A 22,469-nucleotide genomic window follows, 5' to 3' on the forward strand; every position below is an offset into this window, starting at 1 on the left:
AATAGTGTGCATCCTGGAGCAAACATATAGATTAAAAGAAGAAAATATACATTATATCTTGAATATGATTTTGATGGAAAATGAGAATCATTCTAGCATCAAGATGAAAAGTTAATAATATGTGTTGCCTTCCATCTCTGTACCTTGTCTTTATGTGAAGGTTGCATATTATATACCATCCTTATTTTTGAAAATTTTCATTGTATATTGAAATGTTTATATTTTTATGATTGTTAAGTTCATCACAAAAATGAAAGAAAAATTAATACTCATGAGAAGAAATCTGCCTAATCAAAACCTGGTTGATCTCATGTGGATTGGATATGAGAGAGGGGTGCTGTGCTAAGTCACCAGCTTCACTTTTCTCTTTCAGAGCCATCAAGTTTCAATGATCAGATATGATCAGGATGATAGGAGATGGCTCTGGATGCAAGGCAGTGAATTGCCCAAGGTCATCAAGCTAGTAAGTAGGCTGGATTTGAACTCCCATTATCCTGACTCCAAGACCAGTTCTCTATTCACTGTACCCCGTTACTCAAATCCAATTCACTTCTTCATCACAGCTTCACCTCTTTGAGGTCATGGATGTCATACTATGGGCAATTAACAAAAACAAAAACAAGTAAAAAGAGAAAATGAAACAAAAAGTTCTAAGACTGCACCATGGACAGATCCTAACTGACCATAAATGAGATTTGTAGCATTTGTCTGCCTGGACCATTGAAGATATTACTAGACTATTTAAGGAAGAAAAAGAGATGTCAGGCTAATTCAGCTAGTCTACCTTTGCACCATCAAGGGATTTGTATTGCCATAGTATGACCAAGGTAGTTCTTCAGGTTAAATATAAGTTTATCATGTAGATGCATAACTGATATGGACACAACTTTGTCCTCCCACAATGTGCTAACAACAGTCATTGAAGAGGATGATGAAGAATGATTGTGTGCCTAGAATAGCAGAACCAAGCTTGAAACTCCTGGTTGACCAGGGATATGAATTCTCATAAGGCTTGAGTCTGAGATAAGACGACTTATCAAAGTCATCTTTCATTTTATTTCTGTAATATTGCTTGTCTTAAGGGTATGTCAGAATGTACAAACATAACTGTGGTCTGGTATATAGGAGCTGTCCAAAGTACCAAAGAAAAATCTCACTTTAGGATTAAAAATCTATTACAATAACTTGTATTTTTTAAAAAGTGGAACAGTATATTAGTTCAATTTTATAAAGTTTTAAAAAAGTAATAATATATCAACCTTGTAGATTTTAAAATATGTTAGCATATTAGGCAGACCAATCAGATTCTATTTGAGAAAATAGATCTTTTTTTAGTCCATACACACTTTGCCTGTTTACTTGAATAATTATAATTTATTGAATTATTGACTAATTGAATAAGATAATTGGTCTTCAAGTAACATGGAATTGATTAAAAAATCATTGAAACCTCCATAGAAATATTTTTGGTTTTGTTTGATTACAGGAAGATGTATTAAAAAATACAAATATGTTCATAGACAAGTCTCTAAGATAATACATTTTAAAGAGTGTTTTTTTTTAGTTTTTTTTTTTTGTAAGGCAAATGGGGTTAAGTGGCTTGCCCAAGGCCACACAGCTAGGTAATTATTAAGTGTCTGAGACTGGATTTGAACCCAGGTACTCCTGACTCCAGGGCCGGTGCTTTATCCACTACACCACCTAGCCGCCCCTAAAGAGTGTTTTGATCTGCTTTGGCAGAAGGAGTTTCTTCACCAAAAATTCCTTCTACCAATAAAATCATGAGTAAAGATTCTATCTATTCTTTTTTCTAAAAATATGTGTAATGCACATATGTTATTTATATCTGTATGTATTAACACAATATATAATTTATAATTAACTAAAATAACTCATAAGAATATAATGAGATAATTAGTGTCAGAGCACTTTGAAAAATTAAGACACTTGATAAGTACTAGAAATATAATTAAAGATGACTCAGTTCTGACAAAATCACTGGTGTTTCATTAAATGTTTAATTAGGATGTTAATGTTATTTCAGGACAATAGGAAACCAAGTTCCATCAACATGGAACATTTTCAGGTCAACTGCCCAATACTGCAGACATACAAAATCAAACCTTTTCTAAATTTAGTGTTGGTTGTGAAAGGTCTGACACATGCATAGCGATAAGGCAAAGAACTGGGACTTTTGATTTGACAGTTGTCAGAGCTGTTTCCTGGAGTTATAAGTGATACTGTAATTACTTATTAGGCTTCACCCATAAGTCTGAATATTTTCTTATGACTTTGCTGATTAACTTCACCTGAATGATTACTCACACCCTACTTGAAATCTCAGGATTTGATTTGGCCAATGATATTTGCATTTATATGTGTTACTTTTGCAGATTTTTTTTTTGTTTTCAAGCCATTTGTTCAATTAAATTCACAGAATCAGAGATTTTCAGATTTCTAGATCTAGAAAGAACATCAGGGACATCTGGTTCAGCCCATATTTGAAAGAAATTCTGAAAAATATGCCCAGCAAGAGGTCATTCAAACTCTGCCTAAAGACTTTCAGTGGAGAGAAAACTATTATTTCCCAAGTCAGTTGATGTGGTATAAGGTTAGTTGGAACCAGTAGGAAATGTTTCTAACATTTAAGATAAAAATTTCCTCTTCCACTTCTACCCTTTCCTTCCAATTCTGCCTTTTGGAACTTAAAGTATATCTAAGACCTCTTCTGGTTTAACAGCCTTTCAAATACTTAAATTAGAATTATTATTCCCCCTACCTTGAATAGCTTACTTTAGGCCAGACATCCACAATTCATTCTCAGAAGAATATCAGAAAATTTTTACCAGTCACCTAAGCAGTGTAATAGAGAGATTTCTAGAACTGTAGTCAGCAATACCCGAGTTCAAATCCTCAGACACTTACCAACTCTATGACTCTTGACACTTCACTTACCCACTGCTTCAGCTTTCTCTATGAGAAATTGGGATAATGTTCCACCTAAATTTGAGTTCTTATAAGGATAACATTAGATAATATTTATAAGACACCATGCAAACTCCAAAGTTCTGTGTAATCATAACTTTCATGGTTCTTGCTATTTAGTATAATTAAAATTATTATTCTCCAGGTTATCATTCACTGGATGCTCAGAAACATATCCATTCTTTATAAGCATGATAGATGACATTTCAGGTGAGGTCAGACAATAACAAAATACCGTACAAATATCACTTCCTCAGTTAATTGAGTTAAATATGCATTTCTGTCTGTTGTTTTTCAATATTTAAAATATAAGCTATCCAGCAGCAGCAGCGCCAGCACCAGGTACAACATCATTGTTGTCATTGTCACCTTGATACTAGTGATTCCCATCATCATGAAGCTTATTCTCTCTCTCAATGGCTACAAAAGACACATTTACTTTCTTGACTCCTATAGTGCTTTGGGCACTATAATCCATTAAAATTCCTAGATTTTTTCAAAGGAATCACTGCTTAAGTATACATTCTCCTTTTATTTGGTGAGATTGTTCTTTTTTGAATGAAGAGGAGGACAATTAGGAATTCAGTTGTGCACATTTCAAATTAATTTCCTCTTAAGTTTTGTTTTTCCTAAGAATATTTTTTTTTGTTTACATCTTCTCGTAGTCTCTGAATGAATTTGATGTGAAAATTTGGCTGACGTTCTGTAAAACGTGGAAATATTCATTGAGGTTAAACAAATAATAGCTTGCATGAGGCCCTGCAATTTCTTAAGAGACATTTTAATCTCTAGAATTCAATGTAGGTGAAAATTTGATGGAACTGTAAAGGTACATGGCACCATGGAGGAGAGAGCTGTAATTGGCAGTTTATTACAGGAATGTGAGCATAGTGTGTCATATTAGAAACAAGGAATTACTAAGAGAAGTGTAATAATAGATATCTTTGAAATCATATGAGTGGAAAAGATGGGTTATTCATGAAATTTAAAAGATGACTAATAGATATCGTGTGTGCTTTCACAGATATATATTTTTAAAGCAAAATCAAGAAAACCTTCCAGCATAATGGATGGATACACGATTATATGGGCATTCAATGATGGTCTCATCAACTGATTTGACTGAATAGATGTTTCGAGTACTTACTTAAAAAGTTCATTCCTGCTGATTGCTCTGTTGGTCTGTGGGTCAATTGCATAGACAACCAGGTCAGATTTGGTATAGTCTTCTTGAGAATAGGCTTCTCCAAAACGCCGGGCACCAATTGATTCCACCACAACTTTGGCACCAGGAATCTGTTCTTGCACATAGCGATCCAAAATCCTATCATTGAAACAGAAGGAAACACAGATTCTTAAAATTCTTGAATGGAGTGACCAACTTGAAAGTATAGGAAATAGACCTTAATATAGTGATACCTAACTTTGTGAACTGGCTTGCTAAATCTTATCACTTTTCAAAAAAAAATCTCCATATTTTCTAAACAGTGACCTGCCCCAGGGATCACAGAAGCATAATAATATAGAGGGAGGTCATCAACCATGTCCTGTTTATGTCTGAGCTTTTGGAATTTATGATACCATTTCAGTTCTAAATGGCCCATGGGAAATGCTGAATGTGTTTTACAAATAAAACTGTCAACAATTTATAGAAGTCATGGGGGCATGGAGCTCTTTGATTCTACCTTTGACCATGGGGGAGGTGTATGATAAATTCCTTGGCCCATGACTTATGGGACTCATGCCAAGGCATTGGATCACATGGAATAGAACACTTGTTCTTCCTATGGGTGTCTTGAGAAGAAGTAAGTACCCTTAGAAAAATGCCAACTATTAGCTTCAAAAGTAATTCAAATGATGGCAACAGCTAAATGCAAGATGAGCAACAGGAAAGGGTAGTATGAAATAAGAGGTACAAACTAATCAAAATTACAATAATAATAATAATAATGATTGCAAAAACAACAGTGATGATGATACAGAATAATATTAAAAATAAAGAAAGATGTCTCTCTTGGACAACATAAATAATTTTAAATTGTAACTAAAAGAAGGGCATTTCGTGTAAAAGTCCATTATAATTTCTGCAATTATATCATCATCCTTTTTACCTTTCTTTTAATTTAAAATTTTCATTTTTCCCTTTGTGATTCAGTCACAAAATATTATGGCATCAAATACTTTATTAATAATATTTTTGCCCAGAAAAGAATTAATGCAAGTAATAAAACCATCTGAAGATTTACTATATTGAGGACTCTATTGTCATGTTGGGGTTCACAGTATGAAGCCATTTGGTAGATAAATTTAATAGGGAAGATCCTGTAATTTCATTTGTATAGCAACTCCTGGGAGAGGGAACTCCTTCTCCTAATGCATGTAATTTGCTGCAAATTAAAGTCAAAGAGTTGTGGAGAGTAGAGGTTTAAAACATGTGACCAGTGGGTCCAGTTAGGTAGGAATGAGGTTTAATTGTATTTGGGAAATGTTTAATAAATCCAATAAAATATAAATAATGACAATTTGTGATTTTCAAAGTCAGTTATGTGGCTCTCAGGGATCCATTTCTATTTTTGTTTGATACTAATGTCTTAGAACTCTGAAAAGCTAATGACTTGCCCAGGATCACACAGTGACTTTAATCCAGGTGTCTCAGTTTCATTATTACCTCTTCTATTTACTCAATCATGATACTTCTGAATTTTTAATGAAATGAAGGATTTCATTTTTCAACTTGAATAGGATTCAGGATTGATTTATCTATAGCTTGATAGTAAGCTTAAATGTCCTAAGACTTAGGTATCTAAAGAAAGAGATTCTGGGGAGGCTAGGTGGCACAGTGGATAGAGTACTGGCCTTAGAGTCAGGAGTACCTGAGTTCAAATCCAGCCTCAGACACTTAATAATTACCTAGCTGTGTGGCCTTGGGCAAGCTGCTTAACCCCATTGCCTTGCAAAAACTAAAGAAAAAAAAAAAGAAAAAAGAGATTCTCTGAATTTGCCCACAATGTGATAAAAGGAATCAAAATAATCAACATAAGGGTTTTTCAGGCTGCATTTGGACAATTCAGGGTTGAGAAGCAAACATTCTATTTTCTTCAGCCTAATTGTCAAATGGAACAAAAGTATTGAATGCTTATTTTCAAAATGTGAATTCTTTAGCAGTGACCCAATCCGCTGGCTGAGGGAAGACTGTGAAGTATTGCATTTGTTGAGCCAAGCTGGGTCTGGCAGCTTATTTACCTATGGGCCCAATTGGAGTCAAGAGATAGACACTAATCCTTACTTTGCTGCTAATGACCTATAGCAATCTCCATAACTACTCAGTTTTCTCATTTGCAAAATTATAATTCCGGATTAGATTATCTCAAAGTGCTAAAATCTGGAGAGTATTCCTTAGATTTTTGTAAGGAGAATTACTTGGGCCATTGAGAGAGTTAATTACCCAGGATTGCATAGTCTGTAACAGAGAAAGGAATTTCCTCCAAGTCTTCTTGATACTGAAGTTAGCTGCTTATTTATTTTGCAAAAATGCCTTTAAGACCCCTTTCAATTAAAAATTGCTGCAAAGGACAAGCCTCTTTGCCAAGCAAGAGATCAATGTTACTTCCTATTCTTGAAATGTACCTCTACCTACCTGTCCCATCTTTATATGGTGGTGCCCTATTCATGCTTTAGCCTTGGCTTCATTGAAGTTTCTCCCACAAGAGATTTCTTCCTCCTCTGATTATATAGCCCTTCATACCCGCCCAGATATATTTCCAAATTGTAAATTATATTTTATCTGACCAGTATTATTACATGGTGACTAGAGAGCCAGTCTTAGAGTTAAAAAGAATGATATACAAGACTTTTTCTCTGACATATACTAGTGAGGTGATTGTGGACAAGTCACTTCAATCACTAATTGATCAGCATTTAAGGAGATAGAAACCTAGACAAATTCTGGGGATGTAAACAGAGGCAAAAGACAATCCATGTAGTCAAATGGCTGAAAGGTTAATAGGGGAAAATGCATTTAAACGAATAGATACAAAATAAGTTCCAGTTAGGATAAATAGAAGAAAATCCAGAGAAAGAAGGCACTAAAATTATGAGGTAGGGGAGGAGGTTTCCTGTAAAAAGATGATATTTTCTTTGGAATTTAAATGAGAGATCAAGAGTTGGAGCATATGAGGAAGAGCATTTCAAGAATAGGGGACAACCAGAGAAAACACATGGAGAGCCAAGAGACTGAATGGTTAAAGGGTGACTTGAAGAGCCCATGTAGGTGAATGAAGTGTAAGAAAAATGGAAAGGTAAAAGGGGTAGAGCATTTTGTATTGATTTTGAATTAAATAGGAAGTCACTGGAGTTTACTGAGTAGCATGACTTTCTTGACTGGCAAAAATAAAAAAAATCTTGCTAGTGATTATTAGAAGGATTGTTTTCACTGGGAATTCTAAAAACTGATGAGATTGCAGATCCATCCCCCCAAACCCTAGTGTCTTACACAATCAGGGAAGGGGGGGTGACTTGATATGTGATTTAATTTTAGTAATAAATTTCCAGGGAGGAAACTCTCCACAGCAATGCAAACTAGTTCTGCCTCCTGAACTTAGAGTTCTAGAGAAGTAGCCTGGTACACTGAAAGTAGCATCAGTTCTGGAACTGAGGGACTCCGCTTTAAACAAGTGACTGTCTGAAAAGACATGGCGCACTTTTATGTTTCAACTGCATTACCGTTTTTCTCCACTGTTGTCTTGAGTCTAAGAATCAATTAAATAATAAATTAAGGCCTGCTTTGGAGCATTTGACAGTTTCAGAATTCTAACTGCTCCTAGAGAACTTCACAAATCACTGCAACCTGCATGAGTTCGTTCTGGTGAACCAATTCCTTAGATATTTATAGTTGTAGGATCTTGAAGAAGTCATTCAACTTCCCTTTCCTTTGGTTTATTCATTTCTAACAAGAATGGGTTGGTAGAGAGGACCTCTGAAATATATTTGAGCCTTAGCTCTTGAATTGAGAGATTTACCAGGAACAACGAGAGGCTAAGGGTCTCCCCAAGGTAACAAAGTATGTCTCAGAGGCAAGAATTGAACCCAACTCTTTCTGATGGTGAGGTCAGCATTAAGTGTCTCTGTACATTGCAAGTAGGTATTTTAAAATGTTTGTTAAGTTTAATTTAAACATTAGAGCCATAATGTGAATGTAGGTCTTTTATTAAGGCTTTTATTTAAGGATCTACTTTGAGCAAGCATTGTATTGTGTGAGGCATTGGGGAAATCCAAAGAAAAAGCAAAAAGGAAAGACTTTGACCTTGAATCACTTACATTCTAATGAGAAAGACAATATCTACATAAATAAGAACCTTTAAGGACATACAGAGTAGATAGAAGGTTCTTGAAGAGGTGTGATAAGACTGGAAATAGGTCAGGAAGGATTGTAGATACTAAACAGAGACAGGTATATTTTATTCTGGAAGCAATAAGGAGTTCATTAAGCAGAGGAGTGACATAGACTAGCTGTACTTCAGGAAAGCTATATCATTAGCATCAAAGGATATACTATGTAAAAGAGCCCAAACCACCCCTCCAAGTTGCAGAACACAAGATTTAAAGAAAAGAAAATTAGAAGTTTAACAAGGATCTGAACGAAGCCATTGGATGAACTAGATGGTAGGTTAGAAAAGCACGGGACTTTTGTCATATGTCAGTTAAAATGAATCAGTTTTTATAGATCATTCTATCTTGATTTGCAATGTTTAAACATATATATATATATATATATGTATATATATACATATATATATATATGTATATATATTAAAGCCCGGTTCAGGATGCATCATTATTTTTCTTCCTGTCTACATCATAAGCTGGACAAGATTTTCAGGCATGGGGAGATGGTAATCTGAAGAGCCTTTGAATTTGGAGTATTTTCTCTTCAAAACTTGGATTTAGAGACTAGGGAGTAGTGGCTGTCAATGGCTATTCTGTTTCTTTTAACATAATTAGAATCCTAGACTCAGAAATGAAAGGAAGCTCAATGACCATTTATTTTAAGGCATTTCTGGAAAAAAAGAATTTCTATTACATTCTCTTCAGCGGGTGCCCATGAAGCCTTTTCTGATAGACCTCTGTTGGGGTACTGTAGTCAGAGGAATCCTCATATCAAGTGGCAGAGTTGGTGAATGAGACCTGGATCTTGTTGCTATTGTTTTGTCCTGAACTCAATGAGAGGAAAAACAGAGGCAGAAAGAACAATGAACAAGTGCTAATTTACAATAACCCATTGGCCTTTCATTTTGGGGGTCACTAGGATTTCCTTTTGGAATGCAGTGATGGGGCAGCTAGTTGGCGCAGTGGATAAAGCACCACCAGCCCTGGAGTCAGGAGTACCTGGGTTCAAATCCAGTCTCAGACACTTAATAATGACCTAGCTGTGTGGCCGTGGGTAAGCCACTTAACCACATTTGCCTTGCAAAACCCCCCAAAAATATAAAGTAGAATGCAGTGATCGCTCAAGGTCACACCTCAATCCTGATTGGTATGAAGCTTTGACCTACTCCATCTCCACCTTGAGCCAGTTTGCTCCTCCTTATACAACATATTAACCTCCTGTTTAATAATATTGGTGCCCGCCTTGATACTTAGGAATGACATTGGTAGCCACCTTGCTTCAGACAATGACTGTCTTCAACCCACAGCAGCTCAGAACTCCTAAGCAATCAACCAAACTCAGCCTGGGATTACAAATTTGACTGATAATCCCATCTGACTTCATTTTTGCTGTAAATATGTACCAATAAACTTCACAGGTTTTTCTCTCTAATGTCCCTTTCCCAATAGCAATCACTTCCCTTTGAGATTCAGAGCAGGCAATCTTATAAATAATATCTCTATTTAAAATACGTCCATTTTCCAAAACTCTCAGAGTTTTAGAAATTGTAAAGTCAAATTCTAAAATAAAGCAAGCATTTCATTTTCTTACCAGTAAGAAGTCAGTTGTCAGAGAGAATCCAAGGTTAAATCCTAGTGTCAACCTTTAGCACTTGTGTGGTTCTGAATAAGTGCCTTCACTTTGCTGGCTCTTAGCTTCTCATCTCTAAAAAGCAGGAGTCTGACTAGCTGGCCTCTATGCCACTCCAGCTTGTTATATGGAATTCCATGATGATGTGCTAGCTAAGCTATCTATTAGCTCTAATTCCTATGGTCTTATGGATAAACACACTGTACTGGTTTCTAGAATGTCATCTTGCCTGTTATGTACCTATTAGCAAATAGAGGTATTTTAAATAGAGATATCATTTATAAGATTAGCTGCTCTGAATCTCAAAGAACACCAAGGATAATTCTATAAATCTTGACCACTAGCACCATTGGTTTTGGTGCTTAAAAACATTAAAAATATAGGATGCCTCAGAGTTTGACTTTACTGGCATCTGGGCCATTCTAGAATTTCTTTAGTTTTCTCCTCTTGATCCATATGTTGATCCTAGTTCTTATCTCCAAGACAAAAGTCTCCTTTCTCCCCAGTTAAACCCACCACTGTACCTCTCCATCCCATCTACTCTGATTTCACATTACTCTCTACCTCAATATTTTCTAGAAATTCAAATCTCTTTATCAAGTAATTTATTCTGGGTAGCAAAACATTTGCTTAATTCTTACTATGCGTCTAGGAAGGTTTTTAAGTTTGAAAGATACAAATAACAAAGTCCTTTCCTTCAAAGAGTTTATATTCTCATAGGAAGACAGTATCCATTGGAGAATGGTGGGCAGGGGAGTAGGGATTTGGTCTGGCAAGTGAGTGGAGCCAAAGGGGAATAGGTGGATATAACAAATCATTTAATGTCTGCTTCCATCTGCTCATTCCCCCAAGATGTGGTGTAATAGTAGCCCCAACTTGGCAGAGTTGTTTTGAGGATAAAATGAAACAATATTTGCGAAGCACTTTGCAAGCCTTAAAGTGGTATAAGAATGTTGGCTATTATTATTATATTGTTTGAGGGTAGGAATATCATAGCAAGCTTTCAGATTAAAGAGAAGAAACGTAGAAAAGAAACATAGAAAGACATATAGACAGACAGAAAAAGAGGAAGAGAGGGAAGAGGAAATACTGAGACTGAAAGTGTCAGAGAAAAGTACACTAATGGGAAGCTGAGGAAGGCTCATAGTATTGGTCTCTTCAATACTGCATATACTGTGAATAAATATCATTTTCAATGAGATTTAGAGAATCATAGATTTAGGATGACAAGTATTATTAAATACTTGAATGTGGTAATATTCAAGGTACACATATTATCTCATTTGATAGATTTTAGAATTCAGAGGTCCTTTTACCCAACTCATCTTCTTCCCTCTCTTCCTATCTTTTTTTCTCAGTGTTTCTGTCTCTTCTCTTTCCACACTCTCCCCTTTCTCCCCTCCAACACACACAGACATGAGAGGCAGAATATTAGGAACCAATTAGAAGCCTCTCATGATAGCATGTAATGGAAAGAAGAATTGAATCCAGGTTTTTTTATATCTATATCTCCATATATCTCTCTATATATTTATATTCTATGGTGGGAAGGGGAGTAGGTATTTAAAAAAAACAACCCTGAATATAAACATATATATTTATATTCAGGGTTGCTTTCTTTGCATCAGAATTATTAGCATATAGTTGAGAACTATATGAGGGTCAGCAACCTGAAAGAGTAGTTGCACCATTAATATGTCTGACATCCTGATATATTAAAGTATTATTTGAGCATCTTGTGGATCTGTGCTCTCTCCACATTGAGCAATGATCATTTCGAAATGGAAAATTATTAACACCCAAACTAAGAACTCCATTCATCAATACCAATGCATGTTGCCTTAGAGTCTGTTGTAGGTTTTAATGTAGATAATGTTGATTCATTTTTAAAATCTACCTTATTCATATCCTAAATAAGAATCAGGCCATAAATCAAGACTATGATAGAACATTTCTTTGTCCCTGTGCAAAAGTTACATTTTAAAAATCAATTTAATTTTTTGTAAATCATAGTTGAAAGAAAGGGAAGGATTCATAAGCAAAATTCTATTCTCTATCTTTCTTTCCCCTAATACCAACACATTCAGTTTTATTTATTTTCTGGTAACTTTGGCTTGCATTGAAAAAGGAAGAATAGTACCCCACTTTGGGAGGAGGCACTTATTTAGAAAAATAAAGACATAAACACATGATCCCTCTTTAGATCAGATGAATGACAAAACTTGATAAATTACTTATGGATACTCTTCTTTCAAATAACTATTCTTTTTTGGTGCAGTGTCTTTTGTTTGTTCCAAGAAAGGTAGATTCTCACATCCCATGACCCAGAAATGTGGTCAAATCCTCAAACTGTCTGTTTTCATAAGCCTATTCCATTTCCACTAGGTGAATAATTATTTTTTTTTGGGGGGGAGATTCTTGTACAGCAAAAATCAATATTTCCTTCCCTTAAGTATTTTTTATGCATCTTCACTTCTCCCAATTTGTCTGTAATTGTCCTCTATCAGAACAACTCTCCAATTCCCCATACCTGTGGGTCAAGATTTTTCTTGACCTCTTTCAAGACAGCTCAAATCCAACCTTTTGTGAAAGCTCTTCCTCAATCCTACCACCTTCCTTCTGAGTGATGCCTCGTTTACTCTTTACATATCTTTTAATTCCATTGTTTTTTGGCTGCTGTCTCCCTCCTTAACATATGAGTTCTTGGAGGGCAAGGGCAGTGTCTTTTCCCTTATTTACATCCTGCCAAGGTGACTTGAATGGAGTAAGCACTAATAAATGCATGTTGTCTGTCATAGTTTACCAAGAATAATAAATTCAAATCTCAATTCTTATGAGAAACCCCAAGATTATCTGCAATGCATTTAAATCTCTTCAAAGTTCCAAATGACATTTTAGAAATTTTCTTTTAACCTTGATTTACAGATATGTTGTGGCTAAATGTGTTTTTTTATGTTGACGCGAGAAAGCTCTTAAAATAAATTCTTTGTATGACATCAAAATTACCAGGTGACAATTAAGATGGCCAACTTGGAGCTAATAACATGGAAATATTGTGGACATGTTTAAATGAAACTAGAGTTATGGTACACATATTGAAATTGCCTCTTTCTCTAAATTCAAAACAGAACAAAATGATCATTAATTATCCTTCCTTGGCATCCTCTGCAAAGAAAGTCAGTCTGGCAATACAGTAGAAAGAAAATTGGCCTCAGAATCAAGGTATGACTGAGAGGTGGGGGAAATGACACTGATTCAAGCCCAAATTCACCACTTTCTACCCATTTGACTCAGAACATGCCTCTTAACCTCTATGGGCATCAACTTTTTTTTTTTAATGTTTTTGCAAGGCATTGTTAAGTGACTTGTACAAGGTCATACAGCTAGGTAATTATTAAGTGTCTGAGACCGGATTTGAACCCAGGTACTCCTGACTCCAAGGCCTGTGCTTTATCCACTACGCCACCTAGCCGCCCCCCTTCAGTAAACTTTCAATGCAATATAAAACACTTGTTCAACTAGCTTTCTATTTTATTGAGCTCAGGACCATTCGAGATGATATCCCTTTCAATTTCTTTCTCCCCACTACCATATTTAATTTCCTTCCTTTTCTTCACTGTTCCTTTTCTTTTCAATCATCCTTTTTCCATTCTTCAATCTCTCTTTTCTGACTGGTTGTTACCTTCTAGTACCACACTCATTTTTCTTACTGCCTAACCCTTTCCCATACTCTTTAAGTCATTTCTTCATTTCTTAAGTCCCAAGGCCCTTTAGCTCTTATCAGGGAACTGGTACTTCTAAAGGGGTTAAATGACCTTCACCTCCCATCCATTGGTTTTCTCTCAATCACTAACTTCAGACATGTTTAGCTTTCTTGAAAATCTCTCCTCTTTAATTTCATATGATACCATAATATCTTGATATTCTCCATCCTACCAATCCACTAAATAATATGTCAGCCTTTTCCTAGACAATCTTCCAAATTCATTGGAATTTTCATGATCAGCAAGAAAATCCCATTCTTATCATCCCTTGCAATCCCAGTCCCCAATTATTGTTCTCCTTATAGCTAGTTTTGCTATTTTTTTTGCCACAGGAATCCATTTTTGTTACAATCTAGGAGCTGGTAAGGGAAATTTTTGCCCACAAACTGATTGTATGGCTCATTCTTTGACTATTCTTTATATCTTATCACTTAGCACATTGCTCAGGGCATAGTATAAACTTAATAAATGTTTGTTGACTGACTGGTTTATATTACAAAAATTTAAGTTCTGTCTCTATCAATCAGTTTGATCAATTGTTTAGAGATCTCTCACTAGAATCCCTCAAATTTTGATCCAATGTCTCTATTTTGTGGAGATGTAATGGGGATGGTCCCATAGTTAGAAGTTATCTAGATAGCCTGAGAGGTCCCTTCCAAATTGGAGATTCTGTAATTTAATGATTCCTTGGGCAACAAGAGATGAGCATTTGAGGTGTCTCTTTCAGAATCTTGTTTGGTGAGTCTGTGGGTTCACCAGAGTTATAAAAAGATGAAAGTAATTATTCTTTGCAACCAAAGAAACTATTGGAGGGGAGTTACCTGAGTCACGTTTCTATGCTGAATTCTATGATATATCTACAGTTTTACACAAAGGACTGTATTTTCTAATTAAATATTTTTACTTTGGGGGGGTGCACTGGTCTGATCTTTAATTTATACACATAGGGAATCATTAGTGGTTTTTATTCCTTTGGAGTATCTATACTTCAAAGTATTTTAAACTTAGGAGTTAAAAGGGGCCTTTTTGTTGTTTATTTTTCAGTCATTATCTAACTCTTTGTGAACTCATTTGGGGTTTCCATGGGAAAGGTATTGCAGTGCTTTGAAATTTTCTTCTCCAGCTCATTTTACAGATGAGGAAACTGAGGCAAACAGAGTTAAGTGACTTACTCAGAGTCATACAACTAGAAAATGCCTGAGGTGAGATTAAACTTAGGAGGATGAGTCTTCTTCTTATCCATAGGTGTCCTTGGGAGGGCCCTTAGTACCAATTGAATCCCACCCTTTTATTTTACACTGAGACTAGAGAGTTTAGAAACATAACCCCTAGTCACACTGCTAATAAATATAGGAGGCAGGATTTGGATCGAGATTTTCTTGATGCCAGATCCCACATTCTAACCACTTTACTGCTTCTCATTGTAATTGTGCATGGTACTTCTAAGGGGCTTGGTGAGAGATGGTTTACAGCAACAATGCAAAAATCGGGTCAGAGCAATAACTTGCAATTCTAGACCCATGAAGACAAGGAACCCAAACCACTCAGTAGGGGAGAAGCCTGAAGAGTGTCCTGAGGAAAAGGGTAAGACCAGGCTCTCAAGGAGTTCAGCTAGGACAAGACTGAAAAGAGGGAAAAACCAGGCCCCAGTGGATGGCTTATGATCATGACTATTTTCTTTGATTAGACGATCAAGGTCTGTTGTATATGGGTCCATCAGTTACCATCAGCATTCTCTAAATTTTCCCTCTCACCCTTCTCCCTCCACCCAGTACAGTTAATATTCTAAATTATGGTGTAGAGGCAATTCTAGAATCTTGTGGCTTCTGTGATAAGCATACAGCAGTCTTCGATATGCCTGTCACTCAATTCGAATTTGATGAAAATTTATTTATGTCTGTATTCCCTACAAAATATTAGATTGGATGCTTGGGGTCCAGCCTGGTTATGGTCAGAGGGTCTCATCATGCAATATTGTGTGATCATCAATACATGAAGTCTTCAGTCATAGCAACTCATGAAGATAATTTACTTAGAAGGAGCTAGGTATTGTCATGGAGAGAGTGATGAATTTGGAATCGGGAAGAACCGAGTTCAGATTTTGCTTTAGACAATTACTGTATTCTTCTGGGCTAGCCTTAATGTTTTTAAAACTCATCTTGACCATTTGTAAGATTCTGATAATAATAATCCACCATACATGTCTGTCGTGAGGATCAAACAAAATAATTTATGCAAATACTTTTACTGAGGTACGGGAGTATTGAAATTTGTAATGGTAGAAAGATTCTCACCTATCATGAGGCCAGACATCCTGGAACTATAAGGACAACCGTGTTCAAGGTCGCTCCATCAATTTTTTTTTAAAACTGATACCTAGCACAACATTTACAGCCTCTAGGATGAGGACATTATTCGTTTGTTTGTGAGATGTCATCCCCTCCACAAATGCCTGAAAATTCGTATTGCATTGAGCATTTTAACCTTCAAAAAACAAAGCATAGGGAATGAAAGTCATGGATCACCTGCTTTGGCAACAAATAGGTGAATTCTTCTCTTTGCTCAATAATACAGACCTTGAGAGCATCTCAACAGAATTCCCCAAAGCACCCCAAACTCCTTAGATCAGAAATCATTGAATTGATCTGCCTATTAATTGGGGAAATAGTAAAGATACAGTTCATCTACAAACCCATATCAATCAATCAACAAATCAGAAAGCATTTCTTAAATATTATGTGCCAGACACTGGATATGCACATTTAAAAAATAAAAAAAGTAAACAATATTCTTATTCTTAAGGAACTTACATCATATGGTATCACCAAAAAATATTGATTAAACATGAACTCCATGTAGAATCTCCCTAATTGCTTTAATTCATGAAGTAATTTGGGCTCAGCCTCTAATATCCTCAAATCTTAGACCTCAACAGATTAATTAAATACATTGGGGATTAGAAATTAGCTTTAATTTCAATTCTAGAAATACTTCTTAGTAGCCTACTATAATGCAACATATCATGTTGGACACTGAATTCAGAGATTAAAAACAAAAATCCTACATAATCCCTACCCTCAAAGAATTTACTTCTTACTGCCTATGGCCACATGTATACAAGAGACCAAATCCCAAGAATAGTCAATGTATTTCTACTGGTGGTGAGGATGATAAGGACACAATTTCTGTAGGAGATTTTATTTGTGCTTAGAAGAAAATTAAATCTCCTCCAAAATAAAAGATGATACTAGAGAGAGAAAATGCAAATTCCCCTAAAATATCAGCTAAACTCCCTCAGGATGAGCACCAAAAAATTTACCAAGATTATGAAGAAAAGGGGAGGATCATTCCAATTTTTCTTTTCCTCCCATCACTAATTTGGGGCAATAAAACATTAACATATTATTATTTTATGTGTGGATAATGCTTTATGTTTACAGTTGACTTTTAATTTATGTTACACTGATTACAGACTTATTATAGCAAAGGATATCATTAATAAGATGTGCCACGGGGGAGGCCACGCTCCATTAGTTGAGAGAAATGAGGCTGCTCATTTTTTCTGTCTTGATAATCCCTATATGTCTTTGCATTAGGCACACTTATTTCTAAATGAATGCGGTCAGCAAAATTTTCAGTAATTAAAGTTCAGGAACTAGGACCTAATAGAGATTTCACAATTGAAAGACATTTTGAAGAAATGGCTGGTTTTAATTTATTCCAAAAGGGATTGTTTGCTGCACATGTTTTAACTGGTTTTCTGGTGAGGTCAGTTAAAGAAATGAGGCTATTAGAGTTCGATTCATGGGAAGATTACCTGAAAAAAAACCTGGGAAGTTTAATCAGGAGGATCAGGGCTTAAAAGATGTTCCTTTTGAAGAAGCTTTGATTTCTAATTGGCCTTGGAGAATCATAGGGTTTGAGATGGAAAGGGCAGTTCTTCAAATACAAGCACTTCATTTTACATATTAGGAAACTGAGACTGTGTTTAGGTGACTCAGCTAGGGTCCCACAGCCAGTAAGCTTCAGGGCAGGATTGTAACTCAGGTCCCCTGGAACTGAAATATGATGTTGTATCCCTTCTGATATTCTGAAGCTCTTGGATCAGTAACATGGAGTGCTTCAGTTTGAGGCCAGATAAACTTCTCAACTACAGAACTCTTCCCCCAAAGTGTAAAAGGAGGCCGTGAGTTTTCCTTTCTAGGAAATTTCCATATGGGCATCAGAAACCTACTTTGAAAATTACATTCCTATTCCTAGCTGGGTTGGACTAAGAGATCTCTGGGGTTCCTTTCATCTCTGAGATTCTGAGCTTATGATTCCTGGAATTTGGCTACACCCATGAGTAGAATAAAGAGGAGGGGGTCAATAATAACAGAATTTGAATCTAAGAGGAAACAAAAGGGGGGGCATGGCAAGGAAGGGAGACTAAAGTCTTAGTCCTTTACAACCCAGTAATTTGTCCTTTGTTCTCAAAGAAGACCATGACATCAGCGAGGTGAGGCCATGACAAACACGTGAACTGGATTTGAGTGAGGGGGGATGCTGGGCTAAGTTGCCATCCTTACAATCTCCTCCCAGAGTCATCTGGATCCAATGAGTAGATATGAATCAGGATGACTGGAGATGGCCTTGGATGTGGGGCAATCAAGGTGAAGTGCCTTGCCCAAGGTCACACAGCTTGTAGGTATCAAGTGTTTGAGGTTAGATTTGAATTCAAGTCTTTTTAACTCCAGGGCTGGTACTCTTCTATCCACTATGTCATTTGAAGCATTGGGACATATCCATATTAGGTAATAAATATTGTTTAACAAGATTGTTCAATAAGTATTGATGTTCCTTTTATTTCAATTTCTCCTTTCAAGGTACAATTACTATGATGGACATCTAATCAACAAGTCTTATTCATACTTCTAATGGGTACTTAAATTTGGGTTTTCTTCTCCAAATTATTTCTAAATCCAATTCAGAATTATATGTTCCTAAATGGATATTTTTACACAAAGTTTTGCTTAATGGTCTTTTAGAAGTTTTCCATTAATTACACAGAAACAAAAGAGCGTTACTTTAAAGAAATAAAGTAGTTCCATTGGGTAAATTAATAATAGTGACTTTGGTGAAGGTCAACCAACATTAGATTTTTGCATTTATTTTTGTAGGTTGGAAAAGTAATTCTGTGAGTAACTGAGGAAGGCCTAAATTCTACACTATAAATTGTCTTGTCATACAATGCTTACAGTGTTTCCATACTAAAATAGCTGGCTCTTTTTTGTTAGTTGTTACTGCTTTTGAAAAGGATATGTGTATATCTGTATATATAAATGTCTTCTATCCCATCCATGTATCTAGTTTATATTTAAGCAAACTTCCCTTCCATTTTCTTGTCTTCTTTTCCTTTTTTGGGGGGGGGTGAATTTGCACCTTCAAGAAGCTTGTTAGGCCACTTCTGAGATCTATATCAATATTCAAAAATCACCTTTCTCAGCTCCTTAGTAGATATGTAGATATTCATTAAAGTAGCCTTTTAGACTGGTTCAGAAATAGTTTTTGTTTACAATCAACTTCCATCAGTTTGGCCAAGTCCCTCCTGGTTCCAGTCTGATGATCACCTCTTCCCTCTGAACTACGTCCACATTCTCTGATTGAGTTGGTTGTACTCCTAGTCAATGAGGACTCTTTCAATAATATATGGAAGCTAATTGGTTAAATGGATTAGTTCATAATTATAGTCAAGACTTTCATTTGATTTGCAATAATTAAATATCTTCTATGTGAGGTTCTAAGAAGACAAAAAACCATTTTTGCTCTGAAGGAACTTGTATTTTATTTAGAACCTTCAAAGATGTTAGCACAAGATATTTGGAGAAGGGATAAACTGATGACGAGGAGAATAAGGGCAAATTTTTCACAGAATGAGTTATTTAGCTGAGTCTCAAAGGAATCTAAGGATTATAAAGAGGCATATTGAAGAGTGAAAACATTGTAGTCAGTCTTGCTAAGGCTGTAGAAAAGTTTGAGTGATAGCAAGAAGACCAATATTAGAGATTAGAAAGGATGTTGATGTGAAATGAGTCTGGAAAGTAAAGGCTTTAGTCAGATCATGAAGATATTTAAATAGCAATCTAAGGAGAATTTTTTTAATCTTAGAGACAATAGGGAACTATTAAATATTTTACATAGAAAAGTAATATAGCCAGAGATTATTTTGCCTACTGTTGATTGGAAAAGATTGGAGTCATTTAAGCAGGGAGGTTAATTATGAGGTTTAAATCAATAGCCCTAGCAAAGGGTGACCATGGACTGAATATTTTCAAGGAGGAGAGAGACAGATCAAAGACATTTTGTGATGCTGGAAATAAGGAAAATTATCACCAACTAATAATTCTGATAGAAATGAGTAGAATACGAAGTGTTCTAGTTGAAGTATTTTTTTATATTAATTCAACTTCATTTCAGGGCCTCTATCAATGACCAAATTCTTTGATTCAAAGGTATTTGGGATTAAAGACTAGTACTTTCAAATTATCCTACCATTTTTTTTTTTATCATTGCATTCCCAACTGCCAATATGAATTTTATTTACAAGTCAACTATGGAGTAATTGAATTAATATATCATTTTATGGACTTTTTGTTTTTAGGTCCTTAATAGGCTTAATCTGAATTAAATCTATAAGACTAATGTCATGTTGGGTTTCTATCATCTAAAAGCTTTCTATATCTATGTATAATATTTCCATATGTGCATAATGTGCTTAGGGGAGCTATATACACACATAGAAACAAAGACATGCATGTAAATCCATGTACAGAAATATAATTACTTATGTTTATATCTCTACATAAAGTTATACAGATATTCACATATCTGTCTATCTATTTGCATAATACTTGCTCAATAGCAGAGGAAATTTCAAGGAAGATTAAAAATTGGTGAAATTAAATAAGCAATATTAAATTTATTTTTAAAAGCTAAAAGTTAAAATAAAACTAATAACAAAATAATTTTCCCAAGCTATACAAATCCCTTTTAAAGTTCTAAATTAAGAATTTTCTCTCAGGATTCCTACTTTGGGAGGATGCATTTTTCAAATTGCTGAGATATCTTTCAGAATGCCTTTGGGCAGGGTGTTCTCCTTTGGATACTAGCTAGCTGATTCTCTCAAGGAATTTTGATCCTGGGGGTTATTATGCTGCAGTAGTGGGCTAACTCCATTTAACCCCTTGGGTGACTGCATATCTTTGAATTCTGCCAATGTTTTCACTTTCTTCCACTCTGACAGGACAAGAGATCTCCCAGAGATAAAATTAATTCACCTATTTCTTATCATGAGGTTTTGTTCCTCTTGGTGTAGCTTACTCAAAATTACCTGATGATGAGATGAGGTCAATCCTCATGTTGACCTTTCCAGCATAAGTCCCTTCTTCAGGGAGAATTGGATAAATTAAGAGCTGTCTGTCAATCTCAGACCTGAGAACTGAGTGGCCATTTTCTAGTTACTTTTCCCAATCAAGGTGGCTTTATTCCAGGCCTCTTAGTCTCTACCTTTCCATACTCTTCAATCCAAATCCCCGCACTAATTATCAGGTCCAAAAAAGGGGGGGTAATTTTCTTTTTTTTTTAAAAAAACATTTTCACTTTTAATGTGATAGATTTTCTAATGCTTTAATTAAATTCTCTCACGTTGTTTCCCGACATCGCCAGGTGACATTTTCCAAATAAAACAATGACAGATGCTCTATTACTGAACAACTCAGTGATTCACAAGTGACCCGACAGCATCGGGGGAGCAACAACAATAGCTTTGCAGAATATCACACTCACTTATGTGGACTGAATTTTCTAGACATAGAAAAAGATTTCATTACCATGGAATCGGTAGGTTGCCCAAAACTTGGCCTAATTATTTCTGCCAGTGTCATGACATGGTAAGACTTTTCCATTAGTTGAATAGTGGAAGAGTGTGATCACAAAGGCAGAGAGGGGATTAATCATATTCCTGATAGCTGGGAAATGGGTTCCATAGAGGCCAAGGAATTCTTCCCTTTATTTAATTGATTCTCTCTCTCAGTGCCCTTATGTTTTCTGGCTGTGATTCCAATAGTATAGTTTTTTGCAGCTAGCCAAATAAGGTAATTATCTGTAGGTCATACTTTTATGAACTCCAACCCCATGCTTCACACTCAGCTCTAAAATACAATGATCAGAATTACTAATCTACAGTATATTAATAGTTTTTTTTCCTATTTCCTTATACCACTCAAAAGAGTATAGGGAAGCCCTCTAAGGTTATCTTATATTGATTTTGTGTGTAGCTTTCATATTTCTATGTCTGTGCATATTGTGTCCCCATTCGAAATGTCAGCTTCTAGAAGGCAATCTTGCGTTGACTCCCCAGAACTTGGTATAGTCCCTGTCACTCTGGAGGAACCCCAGAAAGATCTATTGATTGACTAATTAGTTGAATGAATCAGAATAAGGGATGAAGAGCTGGAAGTAAAACTGTAGGTCTAATACAAGCAAGAAGAAAAATGATTAAACACCAAAAAACAACTTGTGTGTACAAGTTATTTGGGTTTCTCCCTTTTCCTAAAACTTCCTGGTCTTATTTAAAATTGGTATTCATAATGATGATCCTGAATTATTCAGAAAAAGCTAAAATGTCTATTATGTGCATGTTAAATATTTTGCAAATATTATTTTTG

At 35.5% G+C, this 22,469-nt stretch overlaps 1 protein-coding gene and 1 long non-coding RNA gene across 4 annotated transcripts in view; one reads left to right on the plus strand and one right to left on the minus strand.

The window, feature by feature from the left end:
• The window catches only part of PCDH15 (protocadherin related 15), a 2,110,989-nt gene that overhangs the window by 40,174 nt on the left and 2,048,346 nt on the right, over nt 1-22,469 (minus strand). For all 3 annotated transcript variants that reach the window (XM_074232276.1, XM_074232274.1, XM_074232275.1), the window contains one exon: nt 4,133-4,309. In XM_074232276.1, coding sequence (XP_074088377.1) covers nt 4,133-4,309 — 177 coding nt within the window. The remainder of the gene's footprint in view (nt 1-4,132; nt 4,310-22,469) is intronic.
• LOC141520620 (uncharacterized) overlaps nt 1-22,469 on the plus strand; it is a 62,367-nt gene that overhangs the window by 35,518 nt on the left and 4,380 nt on the right. The gene's annotated exons all lie outside the window — the stretch shown is intronic.

This window comes from Macrotis lagotis, chromosome 4 (genome assembly GCF_037893015.1).
Source record: "Macrotis lagotis isolate mMagLag1 chromosome 4, bilby.v1.9.chrom.fasta, whole genome shotgun sequence".
NCBI classification, from domain to species: domain Eukaryota; kingdom Metazoa; phylum Chordata; class Mammalia; order Peramelemorphia; family Peramelidae; genus Macrotis; species Macrotis lagotis.